Source organism: Paroedura picta, chromosome 6 (assembly GCF_049243985.1).
Source record: "Paroedura picta isolate Pp20150507F chromosome 6, Ppicta_v3.0, whole genome shotgun sequence".
Classification (NCBI taxonomy): domain Eukaryota; kingdom Metazoa; phylum Chordata; class Lepidosauria; order Squamata; family Gekkonidae; genus Paroedura; species Paroedura picta.
In genome coordinates this window covers 41,582,559-41,607,601 of record NC_135374.1, presented here as the reverse complement: position 1 = coordinate 41,607,601, position 25,043 = coordinate 41,582,559, and the positions used below count along the sequence as shown (strand labels likewise).

The 25,043-nt window shown below is 41.5% G+C and overlaps 1 protein-coding gene across 1 annotated transcript in view; it reads right to left on the bottom strand.

Moving 5' to 3' along the window:
- CRYBG3 (crystallin beta-gamma domain containing 3) overlaps positions 1-25,043 on the bottom strand; it is an 80,007-nt gene that overhangs the window by 9,243 nt on the left and 45,721 nt on the right. Inside the window, exons 11-18 of the mRNA XM_077342232.1 lie at positions 19,001-19,134; positions 16,207-16,333; positions 13,612-13,754; positions 11,977-12,103; positions 9,887-9,919; positions 9,577-9,686; positions 8,875-9,001; positions 3,163-3,302 (exon numbers count right to left, since the gene is read on the bottom strand). Of these exons, the coding sequence (XP_077198347.1) occupies positions 3,163-3,302; positions 8,875-9,001; positions 9,577-9,686; positions 9,887-9,919; positions 11,977-12,103; positions 13,612-13,754; positions 16,207-16,333; positions 19,001-19,134 (941 nt within the window). The remainder of the gene's footprint in view (positions 1-3,162; positions 3,303-8,874; positions 9,002-9,576; positions 9,687-9,886; positions 9,920-11,976; positions 12,104-13,611; positions 13,755-16,206; positions 16,334-19,000; positions 19,135-25,043) is intronic.

Sequence of the window (25,043 nt, the reverse complement as noted above, 5' to 3'; positions counted from 1 at the left end):
TAACTGATGAAAGCTTGCACTTTTTGTATCACAGGTTCTCATAGTTTTCTTCTAATCTTACCAATAAAATGTACTTCCTGTTTTTCCAGCTTGACAGACACTAATTTATTCATCTTTTTTTGCTTGTTCTTTCCAGCTTGTAATGTAATAGTAGTTGTATTAATCTTCACTTCTATCTTTTCACAAGGCAGTACTGCAGGATTAGTACATCAATACAGAAGTAATTTTATGGAGGAGGAGGAAAAGAGGGAATGGTATGTGTGGGGGTACTGTGGAAACCCAAGACCCTCCAACAAGTCCTTCTGAGTTCCACATTTGTTTCACATATTTGAAGACTATTATTTATGATTTATTTATTGAAACATTTGTATTCTGCTTTTCCTTATGGTTCAGCCAGCTTACAATAAGAGTTAAAGAATATTGAACCTTAAACCTTAAAAGATGCTTGCCAACCTTGGCAGACAGACAAGCCTTGCAGTGCCTCCTAAAGATCTCTATAGGGACCCCATTTCACAGAGCCGGAGCCACAATGGAAAAGGCACAGACTCTGGTACATGACCAGCAGGCCACACTAACTGGTAGAATAGTCAACAGACACTGCCTGATGGCTGTAGTTGGTACACAGGGATGTAGGGAAAGAGAGGATCTTTCAAGTATGTGGGTCTCAGATAATGAAGGTCATAACCAGCAGCTTGAATTGAACTCAGAAACAAAATGACAGCCAATGTAGCTGTTTCAAAAGAGGCAACAGGAATAGATGGACCAGTGGACCAGCCAAAGACACCTTAAAATTCTTGCATCAGGCCTGATCTACCCTTCTGTTGCAAGGGCCCTAAAAAGGCAATCAAGTTCTGCTAGAGTGACTTAGTTCAAACAAAAGTCGGCAAACAGAGTACCCACTACTGGAAGTTTAAAGTGTTCTGCTGCCTCAGGCACAAAGCAGAAGTGTGAGATGATGGGATAATTGGTCTTGGTCACTGCCTCCCCCTTGAGGAAAAGCTCTGGCCAAACTGTCCTGTATGGTTGGATCAGGCTCCTCTGCTTCCCTCTTGCTGTCAGGGATGTGGAAGAAACATAGGGAAAAATTCTTGTGCGAAGAGATTAATCTGCATAGTGGTTATTAATGAATCTACCTCATCCAATAACTCTCCCTCGTCCTTTGAGAAGAATCAGAGAAATCCAACTAATCAGAATTGTGGCCCATCATAGGATTTGGGGTTCTAGTGAAATACCTACTAGGTTGAATTGTTTTGCATCTCTTAGAATAGGTGGGGGAAGAAGGACTTCTTGCCAGACCTCGACAGTGAGTGGTGTCTAATTCTGCTAAAAGGTCTAGAAAATCTTGTGTGTTAGGGGATTGTCTCTGATGAAGCTGCTTTGATCTCCTTATGCATTTCCTCTTTTAATCCATGCCAAAAGGTTGGCATAACCAGTATTTCCAGAAAAATCTGGAGCAGAGACTTCTGCTGTTCCAATTCACAAAAGGGACCATAAGTAGACATGGGAGGAAAGGGCAAGGCCTAAAGCCAACAACTCAGAGAGATCTGTTTGATCCACCATTGAAGAAAATGCCCATTTTTTAAAAATGCGAGTGGACTCGGACTGTTGCCCAACTTCTCTTCCCAGAGCCAGTTGGTTAGCCCACCTTACTGGAGGCTTCTGGAGACTGATGGAAGTTTGAGACTGGTGTCACTACATCTACCGTTTCCCCCCGAAAATAAGACATACCCATAACATAAGCCATACCAGGATTTCTAAGCATTTGCACAATATAAGCCATACCCTGAAAATAAGACATACCCATAAAATAAGTTGTAGTAGGATTTCTAAGTAAAGCTGTGGCTGCCGTTTTACTCAGCACTGTGGGTCTCTCTCCCCCAGCACCAACCAGCAACAGTCTGTAGTAGGGTTGGGGGGGGGTGCCAGGGCGCGGGGCTGGGAATCTGCCCTGACTTGGTGGTGTTTCTCTCTCCTCTCTTCAAAGGAGGGGGCAGAAAAGCCCAGCCAAGAGGAGACAAAGGGAATAGCCGTCCATCCTCCCTCCTGTGTGGCAGATTCTGGCACGCACCACCTGCTCCTCACTGTGGCGGCAGCGATCCCAGCTTGCTCCCAGCAGCTGGAGCAGGAGAGGCGAGGCGGTAAGGAGGGCATTTTTGTAACATGGATGACTAGCAGCAACACGCCAACTGATGCTCGGCGGAAGACTTGGGTGCCTGCAGCCAGATAGGTATCCTCCTGGGCGCCAGCCCCAAGCACACCTGGCACATTTCCACCCCCACCCTGCTTTTCTCCCCCCTTCTCCCGCCGTGCACCCGCTTCCTTCCCCTGGCCCTTTTGGGGGTTGCTTTCCTGGTGGGAGGGGTGGAGCAGAGCACCAGTGCGCCAGCTGGAACCTACCGCTCCAGTCGCTCTCACCCCCCACAAACACCAATAAAGCTGCTGCTCCCCAGCACTGACCAGCAAAGTCTGTGGGTGTCTCTCACCCCACAGAAACACCTTTTTTGATGGCATTGACTTTTCTAAATACCAATAAGACACCCCTGAAAATAAGCCATAGTATGTCTTATTGAGGAAAAATAAATATTTTCTTATTGTCTTATTTTCGGGGAAACATGGTAGTAGTACCCAGTTGGCTCATTGAGGTCCCCATCAGGCCACATAGGGAGACTGTGGAAGGTCCTGGCCTGAAGGCTGGAATCTTCACAGCTTGTCTCTTCTTCCCAGAAGTGGAGGTGGTCTCACTGATGTAATCCTCCCACTGAATTCCCCTGATGATACTGTTGCTTTTCCTTGTGCCTCCTCGACTCCCCAGGAGGGGCCAATAGTGAGGATGGAGTCTCCCCAAGTGAAATTGGTCACCTGGTTGACAGCAGCAGTCTTCTTAGAGTTCCTCTGAATATTTATTGCTTACATTTCTAAACCCTGGAAGCAAGTCTAAATTCCTTTAGAAATGTGGAATACTGACAATGTCTTGGAAGCATGCCTCAGACTTCCCAGTTGTAGGTACTAGTATTTTTCACAATTCTGATAATTAGGGCTAACTTGGTGAGATTTTATCTGTGAAACATAAGCACCTAGAGTCCACCACATCCTGTGGATAATACAGGAATTCTGTTCTAAGTAGGGTAAGTTGTAGAATGAAGTAGAACTCATTATACTTACTGTCCACTTCTTACCCACACGGATTGGGTAAGAAAGTGAAGATCCTTATTCAGAACAGAACTGGCAGCTTCTTGCAAACAAAGCTCTCTGCCTTCACAGTTCTCCAAAGCAAAAAGGCTTATGAAGGACTCAGCAAAAACCTATGAAGAAGAAAAACATTTGGTAATATATGCAGTGAGCTACAGAAATAACTAAGGCAGTAGTATACTACTCCACCTCACAAACCTCCCAGGGGCAGGGCTTTATTTGGCAGCTAAACCACAGTTCCACTATACTATCTTTAAAGATTGAGTTGACAAACCAAAATTAGTGGCAACTGTGATTAAGAGCAATTATCTGCACTGGAACATATTAAAGCAATTATGGCACCCCACCCCAACTGTGACCTGTGTTATTTGTCCTTTGGCCCTCAGATTCCAGAGGTGAGGCAAATGACCTGGTGAGGAATTAAAACTGTCTTTCAACAAAAGGCCTGAACTGGATAACCCACACTAACCCAATCTCATCAAATCCTGGAAGCTAAGCAGGATCAGCCTTGGTTAGTAGTTGAATGGGAGATCACCAAGGAATTAGAGGGTTGCTGTGCAGAGGCAGGCAAAGGCCAACCACTGTGTTGCTTGCCTTGAAAACCCCATAAGTTGCCATAAGTTGGCTGCAACTTGACAGTACTTTCTACCATCACCCTTCAAGTTTGGTGATTTCAAGACATACAAGAGTATAAGAAGGACGGTCTAATAATTAAACCAAACAGAGAGAAACAGACCTATCCACTGGCAATATGATAAATATATTCATAAAAGAAAGAAAAATATCCTATTTTTGTAGTTTTCCTTGTTTCTTTATTCTTTAGGACTTCTGTCAAAACGGAATCCAGGTAATGTCCGTTTTCAGTGAGATTCTTTCATCAGTGTCAAGTCCTTATATATATTAATAGTATAATACTGGCCACAGACTCACATAGGTATGGGGATACCAGTCTGTCAATACATTCCAAATTCCATTCCAAATTTAACCCTGCACATCCTTTCATCTATTCACAGCTTATTATCTTCTGTTTTGGGCTGTCCCATTTGGTCTGTTCCCATTTTTAGGCAACCTTTGGACTAGTCATGTTGGAAGAAACCAAATTTTAGACCAAAAGTAACTTCATTTCACTATCCAGCTTAAAATAACACAACCAGCTATGAAGCCTTTGAAATGTGAGTTGTAATATGACTGAAAATACTTCCTATCATGTACATTTACCTTGACTTCCTGACTTAACATTCTGTATTTTGAATACAATAAAGTTACTTGTTGGTTAAATGCTAGTCTCTTTCTGCCCTTCCCAACAACTTCCTGTACCAAACTGGGAACATGATTACAAGAAACTAATAAGATCCCTTTTTGCTTTTGGAACTTGTGTTCTTTACATGTAGGGGATGTTTTTCAAATGACAGGTTTGACATGAGGATTGATTTACAGTAGTAGAAACAAGATCTCACAAATGGAAAAGCTGAAACAATAGCCCATATTCTACATAACCTGGTATTCTTACCAGAATAATTATCAAAAACAAGGTGCCTTTTCAGTGAACTGATGTCTCAGAACAAAGGAAAAAAGCTGATTGCAGAGAAGTCTGAAAGGAGAACTAGGTACCTTATTTTCCCTTTATAAAGACTGTATTAAAAACTGGAAGAAAAGTTATAGGCATAGGCTACCATGACATCTGACTGCTAACCTAAATCTCTGAATGAACTGAGCACTCTGGAAGTGTGAACCTGCCTGCTGCTATCATTATCTTGTTCAAGGAACCTCCACATTTGTAACATAGATGATTGGCTACCAAGGTCAGGGTCTTTTCCATTGGGGCACCCAGTAAATCCCTGTAGAAAGATTTGCCTGGGAACAACACAGTAATATTTCACTATCAAGTGTGGATGTATTCTCCACCTTTGTTAACAAAAATGGGGACTTGCTTTTAATTGAGTTTTACCACTATTTTTCTTATATTTTGGATGTTAGATTGTATTGTGTTTATCTGGTTTTAATTAATAACTTTAGAGCTTAAAATTATGCAGGCTGTCTTGAAGATAAATCTTAGTGAAAGGCAGGTTAGAAATATTAATATAGTCAATTTTACCCAAGTTCCCCTATGAATGTGCCATTTTCATTTACCTTATTCATAGTTCTCAGCATCCTTTGACAAAGGTATTTAGGAAGGGGGCAATGAGTTCATGTCACTATTCCAATGCAAAATTCTTCAATAGGAAAAACATTACAAGGAATCTGCTACACATTAAACTACCCCTCCTATGTAGTGTATGTAGAGATAATGTTGCAAGGGTTTAAGGCAAAATCTGATCAGAGGAAGGAGCATTTATATCACATTTCTTGAAAGAGTGATCTTCCAATAGCAAACTAGGTAGTTATCCTTCTCGTTAATAGGTATAATTATACATTTCAGAAGTACTAGCAAGTACTATCTTCTTTTTTAATAAAGTGTTATATTGCCACAAAATATGAAGTTGTCAGTTTTTTACCAGTTCTTCGTGCTATTAACAACCTGGTCTGCAAGCACCAGCAAGTGAAAAGGGTTTCTCTCCATGCCATGAATTAGTTTCACTTGCTAATTCCTGCTAACCGCATCCTAGCAGAAGAGGACATTAATTTCTGGCTAGCTGGCAAACCTACAATATGATATAGCAGGGGTAGTCAGCCTGTGGTCCTCCAGATGTTCATGGACTACAATTCCCATGAACCCCTGCCAGCAAACGCTGGCAGGGGGCTCATGGGAATTGTAGTCCATGGACATCTGGAGGACCACAGGTTGACTACCCCTGCAATATAGCTTACACAAGTAAAGCCTCCCTCAAGCTATTCCCTTGTTCTTTCCTAATAAAACTTAGTATTCAGCAGTGACTTCTGAGCCAGCAACCATCACAAACCAAATATAATAAACCAATAAGAGCACGTAATTAAGCTGTGGGTCATTATAGGGGATGTCTTGTAATTGGGGAGTAATAGCTTAAATAAATAGCCATTGGGGATGGATTATGTCTAATTAATCCTGGTTTATTTCCAATGGATTAACAAAATTAGTTTTAAAGTGCCTCCAAGGCCTACAATACTATAAAGATTAGCAGCCTACTGACAACTGAGATGCCACCAAATCCATAGGTTGTATTGTTTCTATCCATGTCCTGGCAACTTCCAGTTCAGATTATTGTTGTTTACTCTCCACAGGACTGCTCTTGAAAAATGAATGCAACTGATTCAAAATGTTGCTGTTCACCTTTTAAGTAGAATAAATACCAAGCTCATTATCACATTCCTCTTATAACTAGATGCCCAAATCTTTCAGTTCAAGGAATTAATAAATGACCTTTAAGACGTTTTGTTGTCTGGGACACATTGTGTAAGAACCATCCCTTACCCACTCTTTGTGACTGTTAGACCGTTTATGCACTGGGAACTTCACTGCCCCACCCCCTTATCAGGAGCACAGATAGGGAGTGGATGAGGTGCACCAGGCCAAATGCTCCCCCATGTGGGTGCAGGAAGAGGTGGAGCAACCTGCCACGACTAAAACTCCAGTCTGGAGCCCAGCATGAAACCTCCAGTGCATAAACGGTCTTAGAGAAGCACAACTGATAGATGCAAAAGTGACATACAGTCAAAATCCATGTTGTTTCAGTTGCCATTCTATTATTATGCAGACAGGAGGATTCAAACCTCTCTCTTTGAAGACAGCCAAACACATTTTCTACTAGGCTTTTAAATAATGTCTAACAACAGAATTTTTGTGTGAAAACTGGGCTGCTGGTTGGTTTAGTTTGGGAAAGTATTTATAGATATTGGGTGTGTTCTGGTGAAATGCTGTTCTGTGTACCACTTTTGAAATTTTAATTAAAAATTAAGTAAACTTTGATTTGGTAAATAAGTTAACAAATTCAAAATACCTTTGAACTGCACACATTATCAAAAGGACCATCTCAGCAATGATCTCAAATTTGTGTATTACGCAGGTTTGTATAGGGAGGTTCGAAACAACTGTGCAAAGTAGTCAGTCAGATGTTGCCCATAACTGTGTTCTTGTTTGGATTAACCTTTAACAGGGTTTCCAGCCCCTCCCAAAAAAACAACCCCCAAATAAAAACAAATGTCCCAGAACGGCAAATTACTATGCAGATAATATCACTCCATTTATTTAGAAGTAAAATTTGGGCACGTAGATTTCAGTTTCCTGCCACAAAGGCCCTTAAGCATTCTTCATACTGTTCTTGGCATTGCTAATCTTTCTGCAAGTGATTAAATGGTCCAACAAATTTCAGATTAGCTACACTCTTGCACTGTGAGTTTAAGTGGAATCAAATAACACAGCAAAAACAAACATCAGGCCCGGAAAAACATTTTCTTTTCAGAGGAAATGTGGAAATATACTAGGAATGTGGGAAGGGCAAATTAATTCTTAAATAATCACTTTCATTTTCCTTTGTGCACTACCAAAAGGAGCAGGCAACCATCAACAGGGAAGTAAGCTGCCATAGTGGTTCCGGATCTGCTGCTAGTCTTGCAAAAATGTCCCCCTTCAAGCACACACACACACACTTTCAACTGCCGAGATTCTCTGAGACGTTTTGCTGGGCTTTTATCCCCTCAGTTATGGGACATTCTACCTCAATATAAAACTCTACCAGCATATTTTCACCTGCTGGATTCCCATTTATCTAAGAGGACCTTTCTACTTGCAAGAGTTAGCTCCTTTACTTCAAGAGTGTCTTGTGGAATATTTCACCAAATATCTGCACCTGAAAGATACTGTCTACATGGCTGCCAAGTCCTGGATACACTATTACATATTGTTTTGGAGTGTCCAGTTTTCTCTGTCCAACAAGCTGCAATTCAGTTCTACTTGTCAGATCTAAATTCTAAATGCAGTCCCAAGTCCCTTATTATAAAATCAATGCTATCAGAAAAGGATCCTATTAAGCTTGCTAAGGTAGCCAATGCTCTTGGGAATATGCTCCAAATAAATAATTACTGTTTGTTAATGCAAAAGCATAGCTTTGTATAGTTTATCCTTGATAAATGTTCTCTTTGGACTGTGATTTACTATGCCAATAAAGGTTTCTGATTCTGGGCTTTTATTGCCTTGATATTTACCACCACCACTACCTACGTACGTTGGAAACAATTGATGATGGGTGCCCATAGTACCCTAAGTCCAATCTTTTTGAAACCGGAGGATTCTTTTAAGGAGAGGCTCCAGCAGCTACACTGGAGTTGGTGCCTCTACCTCAACTCGCCCCTTCTTCTGGCCACTGAATACACCCCAGGATAGATTTGCCCTTGTCTTTAATGATCCTCATGGAATATAAAGGCCCCTCCAAAAATATGGGATTCCTGACTATTACTGAATCAGAATACCATACTAATATTGGAGTTTGAGAATATCAGGCAATTTTAGGGGTTCAATATACCCAAATATGAAAAAAATCCCAATTATTATTCTTGCACACTTCTAGTTTGTAGGTAAGTATCAAAGGAACTTTTGAAAAAAGGCAGACTTTGGCTTTTACTGTGTGCTGGCAATCTAACTTCTAAAATCAAAACTTGGAAGCCAAGATGATATTATTGCTGTTTTATCTGAATATCAGTTTTCAAAATTTAATAAGACATTCGCTAACTATGGCTGTTGGATGGGAAATGGCCTTTCAATACAGTTCTTACATATTCAATAGGACGAAGGGACACGATTGCAGCCTCCGGACAGCCACAGGAAGCAAGATCAGTGTAAAGGCCTTCTTCTAGCACACACTGATTATTAGCACTTTCTCCCTGGTAACACAGCAGCCAGCTGAAAGAACAAACAATAAAACATTACCTAGTACAGTATGATTCTAATTATGTTATCCACAAAAATATTTTAGCAAAGAAATGTTAAAAAAATGACTGCACCATCAAACTACTTGTGTCCATTGTTGTAATGGCTTAAGAGTGTATCCTAACAAAGACAATGGTTTTGGATTCAGTTTATGCAAACCCTTCTGCAACGCCATATATTACCCAATTAACAAGCCTCACTGTCCTTTGGAAAAGGCTTCTGTCAGGCATAGAATACAGGGAGAGGAAGAGAGTTTATCTTGTGCATGTGGTGTTTCACTCACTCTGCTTTGGGTCCAGTCCATTATGATAAATACAGTGAATCTTAATATTTGTAATCAATAATATAACATTTACCTACTTTTATTTCTGAAACACGGCACAAATTTCATTGCAGACTACAACAATTGCATAGCTCACAGCCATCTTCATTGTGAAACTGAGATAATTTTCAAGGCAGTTTAGAAACATAAAACTTAAGGCAGTAAATATAGATTAACAATAGTTTCCCAATATGCTTTAAAGAGACCAATGAATAAATCAACTCACCATCCCCGCAACACTTTAAAAGAACATGGCGTGAATGATGTAAAAACAGAAATCTCTGTTGTAAAATCCAAACACAATCCCTGGAAGTGTGTGTTACTGAAAGCTTTCAGCTACAAAGAAACAAAATTTGAACAAACAGGAGCTAATAAATAAAAGTACTGTTGTAGAAAAATACTGATCTAGCTATATATTCTGAAACTTCAAATAGCCAAAAAAGGGATATATTTCAAAAACAATGAATTGTTAATAAAATAAATGTAAGTATTTTATGGAACAATTTGTTACTAAATATTATTTAACAAGAACTTACCCAGTGTGGGGGTGCCTGGTGTTCCAGTGGCTCCTGTAAATGAGATTTATACAGAACATAAATCTTGTACATAAAATTTATCAATTTGTAAAAGCAGCTTAAGAACAATAATATAAACACCTGGAACAGAACATCCTTGATATTACCATGGTAGGAAAAAAGAGAAATAGGGTTTGGATTATTATCACTGCCATCCCAGGAGGCAGCAGAATAGAAATGAAAGAACAGGCAAAGATCATAAAATACCAAGACCTACAAAGAGAGTTAGAATATCTCTGGGAGAAGGTGGTTATGATCATGTCAGCTGTCATTGGAGCTCTTAGAGCAGTGCCTAGATGTCTCAAGAAACACCTGGACATTCTAGGTATTGAGCAAATAACATCAGCTCAGCTCCAGAAGACAGTGTTGCTTGCAACAACAAGAATCCTGCAAAGATACTTCTACAGTTCCCGATAACATGGCTAGATCTTGAATTGCAAAACACCAACACATAAAAACACATAAACAGGGAGGAGGGCTAAAAAGAAGTGAGGAAATGGCAAACAAAACAAGTCTGGTGTTAAGTGATGGCCTTATGTCAACTGTGCCCCCTTTTCCTGCTCCCCGTATTAATTTTTGAGGGGGACAGGAGTTAAGTTATACTGGTGTGTTTTTTTTTTTTGGGGGGTGTCTATTTCTGTGTATGATATTTTTATGTCCTAGGGTATTTTAATGGGGTTTTTATGATGGACTTAATGTACCTTGCCATGAGCTATTTCCGCGAGTGGCAGGATATCAAATCAAGTCAATCATCATCATAATCCTTATCCATGGTTCCTCTATATATTTGTGAAACAGCCTGGGGGGTGGAACGTGTCCTGCTGTCCAAGATGGAATAGGGCCAATCAGGGTTGGCCCTACCCTTACAGCTCCCGCCCTCCCACCCCGGACACTAGCCACATTCCTCTCAGACATGCCAGAGACAGAGAGAGACACACAGAGCCCTGCCACACCGAACACAAACCCTCATTCCCTCCTATAGCTCCTGCTGTGAGGGAGGCTGAGAGAGACAGAGAGGGCTGCCCCAAAATTGCACACCAGTCCTGCTTCCCTCCTAAGAACGAGCTCTAATTACCTGCTATGCCTTCCTGCAGCAAGGCACACCAAGACACACAGCGAGAGGCAGAAGGAGAGAGACACACACAAAGAAAGAGATCTGCACCTCCCGGTGTCCCCTGGGTCCTAGCACCCATTTCATTACTGCTTGCAATGGGCTTTCTTGCTAGTAATAATACAATGCAGCTTCTCCTGCTGGTGAAAACAACAACAGAGGAACATGGATGAATTTCTCTATGGATAGTTCCAGAGTTTTGGTGACATGATTGAAAAGGGCCTCATTTGGGTTGCCAGTGACCTTTATAATTTGGCACCAACATACATATTCCTTTATTAACTTACCTGAACACATGCTGATCTTTTTGGGCCCTGTTTTGGGTGCCCCTGCCTTCTGAGATAAGGCAGGCAGCAACCTGGGAGAAGTCCTTTTCAGTCATCTCACCAAAACTCTGAACTCTTTCCCCAGGGAGACTCATCTGTCTTCTTCTGTTACCACCTTTTGGGCTACAAAATTTGTAAAATAGATACATATGAAAGTGATTGAAAGTGTCCAGATCTGGTTACCCTGATCTCATCACATCTCAGAAGCTAAGCAGGGTCGGCCCTGATTAGTATTTGGATAGGAGACCAACAATAACGTGGTTCCTATGCAGGAGAAGGCAATGGGAAAACATTCCCTTGAAAAGCATACAGGGTCATCATAAGCTGCCTGTGACTTCATATCAAATAAATTACTAGCCATTAATCTGGATACACTGGGCCTTTTTTAATTTAATGGTATATCACTGAAAAAACTCAACCCCTGATGTTCCAACACAATAGAAATATATGAAAACAGGAAGCTAGTGATTTTTGCTTGATCTGATTATTGTCATTCCATTGTTTAATCTTAATATCTTTAAAAAATGTGTTTCATTTCACTGGCTAATAGCCACTTTTGTAAAAAACATTTTTTATCTTATACACACAATTTCCCACCAGTTGAAATAACTTACCAATTTAACAGGGCGGACTGACATGATAGTCTCATTTTGTCCTCCCCAGTCAAGGAAACATTTGTATTTGCCTTTCTCCAATACATACTGCTCTCCACAGAAGTACTTCTGCTGATAAGCAACCCACCTACATGTGACAAACAAGGGAAGTCCTTAGGAACAAATGTTAAGATGGCAATTCATATATATAGCATACAATCATAAAGTGCTCTATGTTTAAAAGAGCTTCACCTGTACATCCAATATGGAATGAAACAGGCATTGAAAATGATACTATGATTCATTATGTAGCAGTGGACACCTTGGCCCTAAAAAAGGAAAGAAATGACACTCTTCTCTAGCTTCTAGGTGATGCAATGCTTTGTTGACATTAAATTTGCCTCATATGCCTTAGGTTACCAGGAGAACATGGCCGACCTATTCCACTTGCTGGCTCAGTCCCCTGGGAGGTTCTCGTGTGCCAAATAACAGACTCTCTGCCAGCATCAGAACTAATGTCTACTTGTGTGAGTTTTAGGAACCCATATCCTTATCCACGGTTCCTGGCAGTCTTCAAGCAAAGGTTGGATACACACTTTTCTTGGATGCTTTAGGATGCTTAGGGCTGATCCTGCGTTGAGCAGGGGGTTGGACTAGATGGCCTGTATGGCCCCTTCCAACTCTATGATTCTATGATTCCTCTATATATTTGTGAAACAGCCTGGGGGGGTGGAATGTGTCCGGCTGTCCGAGTTGGAATAGGGCCAATCAGGGTGCAGCCAGCAACGCTGCCTGCACCCTGATTGGCCCTGCTCCTACAGCTCTCCCTCCCACCCTGGACGCTAGCCATGTTCCTTTCACACACACCAGAGACAGAGAGAGACACACAGAGCCCTGCCAGACTGAACACAAGCCCTCATTCCCTTCTATCACCCCTGCTGCAAGGGAGGCAGAGAGAAACACAGAGAGAGCTGCCCATGCTGCTGACAGAGACACAGAGAGAGCTGCCCCTGCTGCGACGGAGGTAGAGAGAGATAGACAGAGAGAGCTGCCCCAAACTGCCCACCAGCCCTCCTCCCCACCTACAAACTATCCCTAATTACCTGCTATGCCTCCTGCTGGGAGCCACACCAAGACAGGCAGTGAGAGGGAGAGACACAGAGAGAGATCTGCACCTCCCAGTGTCCCCTGGGTCCTAGTGCCTATTGCATTCCTGCTTGCAATGGGCTTTCTTGCTAGTCTGAAAATAAAACTGGATTCTTGTTTTCAGACATGAAATTGTATTCTGCCAGTAATTAAGAGGACAAAATGCTTCACGATTATTTTAGAGCCATCTCTAAAGTCTAGCTGATGCCATTCTCTCTCATATATTGAATTTTACCAGAGAAACAAAACCCCATATAGTTATAGATTCAAGTTTGTTAGCATTACAGCCTCATCCACAGATGCTTGAGTGCCGACAAAATGAATATAATTTGATTACCTTGGGAGCCTAAATGCTTAAATTCAAGCAGGTAAACATTCTGCTGAATTAGGCTATAGGAGCTATTTTATATAGGGTTGTTAAATTTTATGACAACTCTGGATTTGATTAGATCAAGTTTCTTTTAGGGGGGTTCACAACATGCTGAGCAACTGAAATGTTCAATAACTTACACTCCACTCTTGACATTAAGGGACCTTGTCATGGAGCCAAATCCCGCCTGATCCAAATCAGGAATTTCTTGATTCACTATCTCCAGCAGCTTTCCATTTTCTTCATCCCTTTCAAAAAGTGTGACTTCTGACTCCATAAAATCCTACAATTTAAAACTAGAATTTAGGTAATATTTGATACAATGCTGCCTATTTGTACGTAGCAGTTATATAAAATCACGAATTTGCAGAATTCAATTACATAAACATTTTGAGATTACTGTACTTGGTAAAAGTGCAACACTGAATTATCAACCAACCACCATTTGATATCGGGGTGGGTAAACAGAGATGGGGCAGCTAATTGACTGCATGGCCTGTCAGGGAGGGGCCTGACCCAGTAGCAGCCAGCATGGAGCAAGTCTAGCTGTATTGTATGGGACTGTGGGAGCAGAGGTTCTGAAGTGTGAAGGTGATATGGCTGGTCCATCTACACAGCTTCACTATTTAAGCAGATGTCACCAGGTGGAAGTTCTCAGTTCATCGCAGGTTTTCCCCTCCATCCATTTTTTCTTGTGTAGTAGTTGTCATGGATTACGTTTCGAGTTTTGCTTTAATTCTAATTGTCACAGCTTTTAGGCGGTTTGGGCATTGGGATGGATCCTTTTGGGAGGAGCCTGGGCCTGTATGCATGCTTCCCCTAGTTTGGGGACTCCCCTAAGATGTCCTGGGGGGGGGGTGGAGTTCTCTGCAGCATGTCCAGCTCAGGAGCTGCCAGATGACTCTCAGTACCAGGTAGCAAGGGAACTGCACAGCAGCTGGCACCCAAGTGGATCCTTGGAACGCCTCTCTGCATTGTAACACACTGGCACATGGGCTTGATACAGCTCTTGACCTATCGATTTGGTTCAGGTGATCCTCCAAGACAGATTTTTGAGGAGCACAGATAATCTCCATTCTGTCCTTTGTCCAAAAAATACAGGACAGCACACTTTGTTCTCCCCTTTTTCATTTTATACTCACAACAGTTCTTCAGTGGTTTTTAGGATAAGTGTCTGTGACTGCCATTAGGTTTTGTGGATGACTTCAGGCCAGAGTGAGCATATGAAAGTCTTAGTCCAACTCTTTGAATCACTACAACTCACTCTTGTTCCACTTCCAATTTATTTCCTTCTTGTAACATGGCTTTACTTTCAGTCTGCCATTTAGACAGTGAAACTTTGTATATACATGGAAAGAACCAGCACGTTCAACTCCTTAATTTTTGCCATTAGCATCTTTTTATAAGAACTTTGTTGCATTATAGGTGAAATTGAGCTTAATTATTTGAGAATTTGCCTGCTAAAGTTGCAGTTGTAAAGCTACTGATTTTTTATCAATCCGTGCACAGATGAGTAAGGACAGGATTGCAAACACATTTTATCATTTTTAAAGTGAACTGCATTAACAGTCCCATTAGACACGTGCCTAATTTATACATCAGAGAAACCCTTAAGGCTGTTTATGTTCAGACTATGAACTATCCCTCCATACTTTTCAAGAAAAATTGGCATGTCAACCTGTCTACAAAAGAGCCATGCACAGCACAAATAATTATTTTCTCTCAGGAGTATGCCATGTATTAGACCCTGGTTTGCCTGGGTAGCTGCTGACACTGCAATCAGGGCATTTGGAAATTCAATTCTAGGGGAAGAACTTTCATTTTCTGCTGACAACACACTCATGTTTCTACTTTAATTCCTATGATGTTTTAAAACACACCAAAATACGACAAAGAACTCTGTGTGTGATCTAGATGAGAGGAAAGTGATCTGAATGAAAAAGCAGTCTTCTGCATGAATATCACGAGCCCTTAATGTAGATCAGGGATACAACTAAATGCATGTTTCCTACAGATACTTCATTACTTTCACTAGGAAGTCTTTGGATGCATTTTCAAATATGCATCCTTGACTACGTTCCAATGCAGTTGAGTATGCCTACAGGGCACAGAGGGAGGAAGGAGGCAGTTTACACCAGGGAAAGGATGCAAGGGGAGGATTAACACCCAGCTTCCTATGCTGCTATTAGCACTTTGGATGACAGCATGAAACAATCACCTTGACCTTGAGTGACCTTCAGATTCTCAAAATGTTTTGAAGGGGTTAAGACAGGGGTAGTCAACCTGTGGTCCTCCAGATGTTCATGAACTACAATTCCCATGAGCCCCCACCAGCAAATGCTAGCAGGGACTCATGGTAATAGTAGTCCATGAACATCTGGAGGACCACAGGTTGACTACCCCTGGGTTAAGACACTACCAAAGCAAATGATTAATTAAAAAAAGATTTCTTAGATGGGAAAGTATGGAACATTCACTATGGAACAGATACCTACTCTCCCCACCTTGTCATAAAGAAACAGTCCTTTTAGCAGATGATTTTCACTTTTCATATTTTGAGGGGGAGATCTGTTGTGGTGGAAATGACATAATGTGAATTTAAGCTCCTGGGCTTCTCACAGTAACAAGCCACTTACTTTTCTCTCTCTGATTTGCTAATCTGTGTTCAGTTCCAATGAAACTGAACAAATAAATTCTGGAGGGAAGACACAGTGATTAAACCAAGTAGTACTTACAGCTTGCAGAAACCGAAAAGACAACAGGACATTGCTAACTTCAGCCCATGACTGCCAATCATCATATTCTCCCTCCTCTAACAGGTACTGCCGGCCTTTATAGTGTTCCTTCTCATATGCAACCCATCTATAGCAGTCACAAAGAACAAGGAGAAAAGTGATGAATTTCCTTCATAATAGCCACTAATCAATGGAAGAAGTATACCATAGTCTTATTATACATTTCACTAACACAGCAGACCGGAGTATCATTTTGTCTGCCTAAGAAGCTCAGAGTGGCATGGTAGTGATCTAGAGGGACATTGGTTTTACAGCATGGAATTAGAACTTTTACATTTCAGGAGATGTTCATTATACAAGTTTCAGAACAAGTATCATACAAATCCACTAGGCTATATTTATTATTATTTTTAAAGATACACTTCATTAGCAATTGCTTCATGATTCTTTTCCTTATTCATGATTCTCATGGGAACATACAAACTTGCTCAAAGAGTTGTAGAGCAGACATGGTGGCAAATTAAATGAGCTGCAAAAGCAGAAATCATTATTTGGGTGTCCACACATGAGGAGAATAAGGGACACCTGTTAGATTAATATCTCCTCCCAGGTAATGGGTAGAAAAAAATGAATTTTGCTGAAGAGGACTCAGCAAGGCTTCTGTAAAAGGTAGCCCTGTGTCATCAACTCAGGGACGACCTAGTATTGAACTTGATAAGACAGCAAAGACTCCTGATTAAAGTTATGGATTGGTAATGGGTTAGAAAGCAGAGGGCAGAAATAAATGAACAGTTTTTACAGGAGAAGAAGGATCTGTGTTGAGTCCAGTGCTGTTTTATTTATTCATAAGTAATTCTGTTGCAGAGTGATTAGTGAGGTAGCAAATTTGGTAAATACATAGGAAAATATATTGGGTCAAAAACATCTGGGCTTAGTAGCAGAACCATGAGGAAAGGTGGGGTACAAATATTTTAATAAATAAAATAGTGTACAAGAAAGGCAACAGGGGTGATATGATGAGGGTCCATAAAATTAATCCTGGTGTTCAGAAAATAGAGAAACTATTCTTCCCTGACACTATTAGAACACAGGTTGACCCTATGAAACTGATTTGTAATAGGTTTAATTCAGAGAAAAGCACTACTGTACACAATTAGCTAATCTGTGAAACTCTGTGTCCTGAGATACCGTGATAGCCACAAAGTTAGATGGATTTAATGTCTAGTTCAGAGGCAGAATGCCCTTTTCTATCAGTGGCTGGGGAGCAGTCTGCAGGACAGGGCTGTTTGGAGACCATGTTTGCAAGCTCTCCTGTGGCCACTGATAGTAGCAGGTACTGGGCTAGACAGACTACTGGTCTGATCCATCACAACCAGTTGTATTCTTCTGGAGCACTATGAGAAGCCTGGACAGATACGGTTGTGCTTTTCCTGAAAACAAGATTCCAAACAGGAAATAAACATATTTGGAATCCTTGTTTGCAAACAAAAACAATATAACCCATTAGCTGGCTACATCTTGGGAGGGGGCATATAAGTAGAAGATTTGCTGTTACATTTGAACCAAATATAGCATTAATGGACAGCTTTTGGATACACTGAACATTTTATAACTTTCTTTGCAATCATGACGCTATCCCTGCAGAAAAAACTGAACATTAATGTTGTCCTGCTGGCCTCATTTTGTTCTTGGGTGTCAATTTCTAAACTTGGAATAAGAATGACAGGTTGGCAACTTTTGTGTTCCATTTTTACACTGGGATGTGCACACCATCACAAGTGGAGCTGTTTCCAGAATGGGATTACCTCTGTCCCTAGAGCTCACTGTGTCCCCCTTCACATGCTGCCTCCAGGCTTCAGGGACTCCCCAGGAACAGTGCTGGGCAGAATGTGGTGTTACAAAGTTCAGGAAGACATTATGATGTTATAGATTAAAAAGATATTCCTCTTCCCCTATGCAAGTAGAGGTAAAGGATCATTTGAGACAATCCCATTGCCTTTGTTAACCACAAAGGTGAGGGTTTCAAATATCTCCCCTTTGTTTCAAGAGAGACTAACCAAGACAAAAGTTGAAGACCCTAACTAATGAGATCTCCCAGATTTCTGGTTGTTGTGGTTTTCCAGACTGCATGGCCATAGTCTGGTACTTTTAGTACCTGACATTCTGCCAGTAACTGTGGCTGGCATATTCACAGAGAAGACATGATGATGGGAGTAGTTTGGTATGAAGAGCTTCCCATCTTGCTGTCTCCTACCGCTGAAGATGCCAGCCACAGTTACTGTTGAAACATTAGGGACCAAGAATACCAGACCATAGCCACACCTGGAAAACCACAACAACCAGTTGACTCTTGCTGTGAAAACCTTTGACAATTCATCTCCCAGATTTCTTTTTCCTCCCTCTGACCAATGATGTGCATAATGTAAAACATCCCCCCCCCGAAGTTCAACTATAAAGAAACATGCAGCCAATGACTAAAAGTTATGAAACTGTCCTTTTTAACAACAAGCAATCTTCTGGGGATTTTTAAATTAGCATATACATTCTGACAGGATTAATATTTGTCCAAGAATGGATTTCACTGTCAGTAACACTTGTTTCAGTGTTGAAATTACTGAAAAATAAAAAGAAGGACCGATAAAAATGAGAAAATCACTGCTTATCAAATCTGGGGTTTACCAAAATATCTAGTCCAGAAGCCTGATTTCTATGGAAACCTGTAGAAATTCCATAATGAGGAGGGGATGCTGCTGGAAGGTGACTAGTTTAAAAATGGAAATGAAATCATACTTACATCCCACCAATAACACATATTGACCCAATCCCTTGGAAATCATCAGTATCTTTGAACAGCACTGGAACATAATCAATATTTTCAGAAAGTTCCTTACACCATCCTTCAAAGTGCGGCTTCTCATAAATCACCATCTGCAGAATGTGAGATAGATTGTCTTTGAAATATATTTCTAGATCTTGGGTTTACTTTTCCAAAATCTTGTGAGAATTTTTTTAACTCCTCTCAGTCATCTCTTTTTTCTTACCTGGAGATACCTTCTTATGAATTGCTACTAGACTAGAGGTGCATTGTAACCTTAGTTTATCTGTAGGGAACGTATGATGAGTTCCGTTTTTGTGCAGGAGATCCAACTGCAATACTTAACACGCCCGCGGCGCCATGGGCGCCAGACTAAATAAAGCAGACTAAATAAAACACTAAGTGCTTTGTGGGAGGAGTTAGGGCGGGCTTAGTCCGTGATGAGGAAGGGGCCTGATTGGCCCCCTCCTCCAGACAGACCATCGGCCGGGCCAATCAGCAGGCGCAAAGTGCCTGCTGATTGGCCCGGCCGATTCCCGCCCTTCAGACAAGGAAGTAACTGCGAGCCGGCGGCCTGATGCAGCGAGAGGCCTGACGCGAAGCGCCTCTCACCGCGTCAGGCCGGCGGCCAAGGGAGCCCCCGGCAGCCGCGCTCCGCACGACTGCCAGGGGCTCCCTAACGTAGCGCCCGCTGTATTAGTTGCAGCGGGCTTGATTACTAGTATTATTGATAAATTCGAAAATGGGATTGTGCAGTTGGGGTTAAATGATAGCCTGTATGTTTTATTTATTTATTTAATTTGTATACTGCCCCTCTCGGAATGGCTTAGCAAACATTTTCCTGAAGTCTGGAGGACAAAATTAAGAGAACATCAGGAGGGAAGGGGGAGCTGTTTCAGCATTAATACTTCCCGCTTATTTCCCCATTCATAATTTCTGAAGTAAACAGAAAGTGGAAAGGGTAAATAGTTTTGTTTTTAAAACTTTGTTTTTCCAAGTCTTCAAGATGCTGTTGTCCTCTTCAAACTGCCTTTAAGTTCCATCCTTAAATATAGGCTAAAACAGATGGCAAAACTTTCACCAGATTATTAAAAAAAACAAGTTAAGCATAAATTTACTTTTCCTTATACGACTAGAGTTTTATTGTTCTTTTAAAGATTCTGTTTCTTGTCTGAGAAGATACAAGGAAACAGTACATCGAATTGTTTAAGTGTTCTGTTTAGTATACTCTCTTCAGAAACAGATGTTTTGCCTACTCTAATTGTTTATAAACTACATTTTTAGAAGGTGAATGTGTTGGCTGAACTTGAAAAAGAAGAAATTGAACAAGGTGAAAATCCCCAACAAAGAAGTTTATATACATTTTGATAAACCCTTTTTAGAAGATAAAAGTTCAAATCCACATGTCTGTAACAGAGAAGTAGAAACAAATACTTAACTACTGGGTATGATTAATGCAGATTTTATATAATTTGCGAAAACACTTCAGATTCCTGGCAATCAAGAGCTGGAACATATATTATGGACTACTGTGTTAATGATGCTGAAAGCAAGAGTGAAATCACGGCCAAAGTTTCAACTGAAACTGCATAATAGTGGCCACCAAGAGGGGTGTGAAGATTCTCATTGTGTGCACTAGAATCATAGAATAATAGAGTTGGAAGGGACTTCCTGGGTCATCTAGTCCAACCCCCTGCACTATGCAGGACAATCACAAACCTATTGCTCATCCACTGTAACCTTCACAGAATCAGCCTCTCTGACAGCTATCCAGCCTCTTTAAAAAATTTCCAAAGATGGAGAATCCACCACCTCCCGAGAAAGTCTGTTCCACTGAGAAACCGCTCTAACTTTCAGGAACTTCTTTTGAATTAATTTCATCCCATTGGTTCTGGTCCGTCCCTCTGGGGCAAGAGAGAACAACTCTGTTCCACCCTCTATATGGCAGCCTTTTAAATACTTAAAGATGGTGATCAGATCCCCTCTCAGTCGTCTCCTCTCCAGGCTAAACAGACCAGGCTCCCCCAACCTTTCCTCATACGTCTTGGTCTCCAAAACCCTCACCATCTTTGTTGCCCTCTGCTGGACACACTCCAGTTTGTCTACATCCCTCTTCAACTGTGGTGTCCAAAACTGAACACAGTACTCCAAGTGAGGCCAAACCAGATTAAAGCGGTACTATCGCCTCCCGTGATCTGGACATGATACTCTGTTTAATACAGCCCAAAATCCCACCGAGTCACACTGTTGACTCATGTTCAATGTATGGTCTACTAAGACTCCTGGATCCTTTTCACACATACTACTGCCAAGACAATCTCCCCCATCCTATACTGGTATAAATGGGTTTTCCTATCTAAAAGCAGAACTTTACATTTTTCCCTATTGAATTTCATTTTATTTAGTTTAGCCCAGTTCTCGAGCCTATCAAGATTATCCTGTATTCTGATTCGGTCTAGCTTTGTCTACATGCTATAGCCAAGGCTTCCCACAGTTACCTATGGGGAGCAAATTCTGTACAAATTTCTGGATCATCTTCTTAATTGGCAATTATAGGAAACCCACATCAAGTCTGAGACATGTTTTCCCCATTTGTACATGTTTTGTACATGTTTTCCCCATTTGTTCTGGTCCCAAGGTGCTTGCGTTTAGCCCTTGATTTCTGCATGCATTTTTGTGTCTTCAGTTTAGTTTTCTTCTCCCCATTTTTTAAAATTAGACCACTTTTATCCCCAATATTCTTCCAGAAGCCAATTTTGAGCCACCTTCCATCTGAGTAATGTTTCTGTCAACCACAGGGATGCCAGATCCCCTGGTGGGGGTGGGAGCCCCTGCTCCCAGGCCCCACCTCTCCACCACTGATCAGTTGGCCAATGGTGGGGGAGACTTACTACGTTTTAGTGTTTTACCTGATGTTTTAGTGATAGCCCCAATGTGACTTCAATCTGATCCAGAAGTGATGCAAGCACATCAGGGATACATTCTGGTTTGGTGGAAAAAACTACAATATAAGTTAATTCCACCACAGAGTTTTGCCCCCAAAGCAGAGCATTGCCCCAGTGTTCCCATGATACTTCTGGGTCATGGTGGGGATGCCTCTGAAATCAGGTGAGACTCCTGCTCTGAGTAAGCCCACTTCCCATACTTCACTGGCTACCTGGAGGGACCTGGCAAACCTTCTCAAACTTTTTTGTGTCCACCAACTTCCAGACCAGTTTTTGATGACTGAACTGTTATCAATTAAACAACTCCCTCTCCTCCCACCCCAAAGATAAGTGATTTCATTTCTGATTTTTTAAAAGAACAGAACACTTATATTGCTTTATCATTGTCCCTGAATCTCAATTTTATTTTTAAAGTATTTTTATCTAGCCTCTTCCCTTGCATAGGTCTTGAACATCATATCTCTACAAAAGAAGGGTCTAGAGACTTTCTTAAAAAAATGAAAGCTGGGGATTCTGAGCATGTTCAACCCAATATTATTACAATAATAAAGAAATATAACAATATCTTAATGCTTAGAAATGCAGCCAGGATATCAGTATAAAAGTAATGAACTGGGAGGGGTGGGTCCCAGTGAAGAAACAAATACAGAAAAATACAGACGGACTGGGAAACCAATATGGCAATAAATTATCCAAATTGGACTTATAGAGTCATCTCTCTTCAGTAAATCTTTTGTTCTTGTAAGGCGAAACGCGTTGGGACTTGTGTGAAATAAGAATAAAAGAATTACTGAAGAGAGACGAATCTATGTAAGTCCAATTTGGATAATTTATTGCCATATTGGTTTCCCAGCCCGTCTGTATTTTTCTATATCGGTATAAGCATGTACAAAAAGAGAAAAAGTGAGGGTGCTGTCATGCCAGTGATGATCCCAATATCCTCCTTTGAAAATCCAGATTTAAGGCATTTGTGCAAGAAAATAAAGAAAGCGAAGAGGAACTAAAGAGCCTCTTGATGCGGGTGAAGGAGGAGAGTACAAAAGTTGGCTTGAGACTCACCAAGAAAACAAAGATCATGGCATCTTGCCCTCTCAATTTCTGGCAAGTAGATGGAGAAGAAATGGAAGTAGTATTTTCATGGGCTCCAAGATCACTGCAGATGGGGACTGCAGCAAAGAAATTAAAAGACGCTTGCTCCTGGGGAGGAAAGCTATGGCAAATCTAGACAGCATCCTAAAAAGCAGAGACATCACCCTGCCAACAAAAGTGCGTATAGTCAAGGCTATGGAATTTCCAGTTGCAATGTATGGCTGCGAAAGTTGGACCATAAGGAAGGCCGAGCGTCAAAGAATTGAGGCTTTTGAACTCTGGTGCTGGAGAAGACTCTTGCGAGTCCCTTGCACTGCAAGGCAAACAAACCGGTCAGTCCTAGAGGAGATCAGCCCTGACTGCTCTTTAGAAGGCCAGATCCTGAAGATGAAACTCAAATGCTTTGGCCACCTCATGAGAAGGAAGGACTCCCTGAAGAAGAGCCTAATGCTGGGAGTGATTGAGGGCAAAAGAAGAAGGGGACAACAGAGAATGATGTGGCTGGATGGAGTCACTGAAGCAGTCAGTGCAAGCTTAAATGGACTCTGGGGTAATGGTAGAGGACAGGAAGGCCTGGAGGATCATTGTCCATGGGGTTACGATGGGTCGGACATGACTTTGCACCTAACAACAACAAGTGCAAGAAAATAAACTGATTTCACAACTATGAAAATGCAGAGGGAGGGCATATTTGTGGAAAGGACCATGCCTGGATCAACTGAAATATTTGTGGATTGACTCCCAAGAAAATAACGAGTAAGTTGAGCAGTAGAGAAAAGCCTTGTAACAGACCCACATTATATGTGTGGACACTGCAAAACAAAAAGGAAAAGGGAAAAAAATGCAACTATACATTTATTCTCCTTCACTTCCTCAGTAGCCAATAGAGCAATTTACCTGTGCTTTGATAAGACAACAGATGAGTGCATTTTCCTATTCCATGAGGCTGGTTGCCACCATTGAGCAACTGGCAAACTGCACAGTGCTGTGATACCAAGAATATATCAGTTGTCCTAAACATTTATTTATTCATTTTTATTTAGAAAATTTGTATGCTGCCTTTCTGCGTCTACAAAGGCTACTAAGTTTGCTAACAATTTAAAACAAACATAAAGAACTTACATTTTAAAACCATTAAGATCAGCCCCTTAATGCAGTGGTCCCCAACCTTTATTAGGCTGGGGACCGGCAGGGCATCGGGTCGCGCCCGTAGGTACCGCGCCCGCGCGGGCCACGCCCATGCTTCGGGCCATGCCCGCGAGCCGCGCCCGGCCGCGCCCTGCACGGGTGCGGCCCGGCCCTGATTCCCTCCCCGCCCTCCCGCAGTAAGTAGCTTCCCGGGCCGCAAGCTTGCGGCCTGGGAAGTTTTTTACTGCGGGGGGGGGCGGGGAGAGGGAGCCGCGGCCCGGTGCAATGGCCTTTGCGGCCCGGCGCCGGGCCGCGGCCCGCAGGTTGGGGACCACTGCCTTAATGCATACCATTAAAACTATATTCACAAATTAAAATACATACAAAACATTAATGCAATGGACACATTGGTTAAGAAGGAGGAATCACTAAGGGAATATCAAGTGAAACAAAAAAAGTCTTCACCTAATAGAAGGGGACATATGAATCTCCCCTGGGGAGAGTTTCAGAGCTTTGATGCCATGACTGGGAAGGCCAGGATCTCTCTTGGGTTGTTACCTGCCTAATCTCAGAAGGCAGGGGCACCTGAAATGGGGCCACTGAATTTGAATGTAGTGGCTGGGCAAATTCATAAAGTAGTAGGAAGTCTTTCAGATAAGTTAGTCTTAAATTGTATAGGGTTTTGAAATTAAAACAAACTGTTGGATTTTACAAATATCCATTCTAAGTAGGCTTACACCCATCTAGGTCTACTCAAGTAAGTGGGTTTAATGGCATAAGATGGCACTGTTAATGTTTTTAATGCAGAAAATTTTAATAAGAATTCATAAGATATGCCATACTCATTCTAAAAAAAAAAA